The sequence below is a fragment of the Pygoscelis adeliae genome, unplaced genomic scaffold, assembly GCF_000699105.1.
Source record: "Pygoscelis adeliae isolate BGI_AS28 unplaced genomic scaffold, ASM69910v1 Scaffold760, whole genome shotgun sequence".
In the NCBI taxonomy this organism is placed as follows: domain Eukaryota; kingdom Metazoa; phylum Chordata; class Aves; order Sphenisciformes; family Spheniscidae; genus Pygoscelis; species Pygoscelis adeliae.
The window spans coordinates 19,487-20,502 of NW_008823868.1; the positions used below are offsets into that span (position 1 = coordinate 19,487).

At 66.8% G+C, this 1,016-nt stretch overlaps 1 protein-coding gene across 1 annotated transcript in view; it reads right to left on the bottom strand.

The window, feature by feature from the left end:
• LOC103924362 (apolipoprotein A-V-like) overlaps positions 1–1,016 on the bottom strand; it is a 14,735-nt gene that overhangs the window by 4,420 nt on the left and 9,299 nt on the right. The window contains exon 2 of the mRNA XM_009332918.1: positions 9–965. Coding sequence (XP_009331193.1) covers positions 9–965 — 957 coding nt within the window. The remainder of the gene's footprint in view (positions 1–8; positions 966–1,016) is intronic.

The window sequence follows — 1,016 nt, forward strand, 5'->3', positions numbered from 1 at the left end:
GGGAGGGCAGGGAGGAGAGCTTCAGCCTCATCTCCTCCGTCTCCTGGTCGAGGGCGCGGGTGAAGTCCTGGATCTGGAGGTACGTGTCCCTCCGGAACTCCTCCACCCGCCGCTGCACCTCCCGGGCCAGCTCCTCCGCGTAGCGGTCCGGGGGGGCCGGCGGCCGCCCCCCGCCTCTCAGCTTCGCCTGGAGCTGCTCCAGGTTGCCCTGGATCTTCTGGTGGAGGTGCCTCGCGTTCTGGGTCAGCTTCGCGGAGAGCTCCTGGATGTACCGGTTGAGCTGCTCCGGGCTGGCCTGGGCGTGAGGGACGACGTTTCTGTGCAGCTCCTCCACGTTGCGGTGGATCTCGGTCACCAGCCTGTCCGCGTAGGGGCGGAAAATGTCCTTCACCTGGCCGGTGTGGAACGCGATCTTGTCGGCGTACTGAGCCATGAACCTCTGGACCTCGTCCGCGCCCTCCAGGAGCTGAGCCGTCGCCTCCCGGCTGGGCATAAGGTGCCGCCGGAGCTCCCGGGCTTTCAGGGACACCTGGTCCAGGAGCTCCTCCGTGAACGGCTGCAGCCGGTGGCGAAGATCTTCCAGGTGCTTGCCGACCTTGTGGTGGACCTCGTCCACGTAGGGGGACAGTTTCACCCTCAGGCTCTCCAGCTCTTTCCTGATGAGCTTCCGCAGGCTGTCCGAGTCGTGGTAGAGCCGGGGCTGGAGGCCTCTGTTGAGGGGCGCCAGCTTCTCCAGGAAGTTTCCCATGTAGCTGACCCCATCCTGAATACTTCCCTTCAGGTTTCTGCACGAGACAGCGGGGGTAGTTACTGAGCACCCCCGGCTTACCGCAGCGTCTCCGCCATGCCCGAACGCGCCCGCAATAAAAGCTGTTGACGGCCGCGAGGGCCGTTCCCGTGAGCTTTTCTGTCCCCCGGGGAAGGAGAAGCGGGGGCCGACGCGTGTTGGCGGGGCCTGGGGGGAGCTGGCGGAGGGACCGCAGGCCGTTAACCCAGGCCGGGGCCGGGGGGGCAAG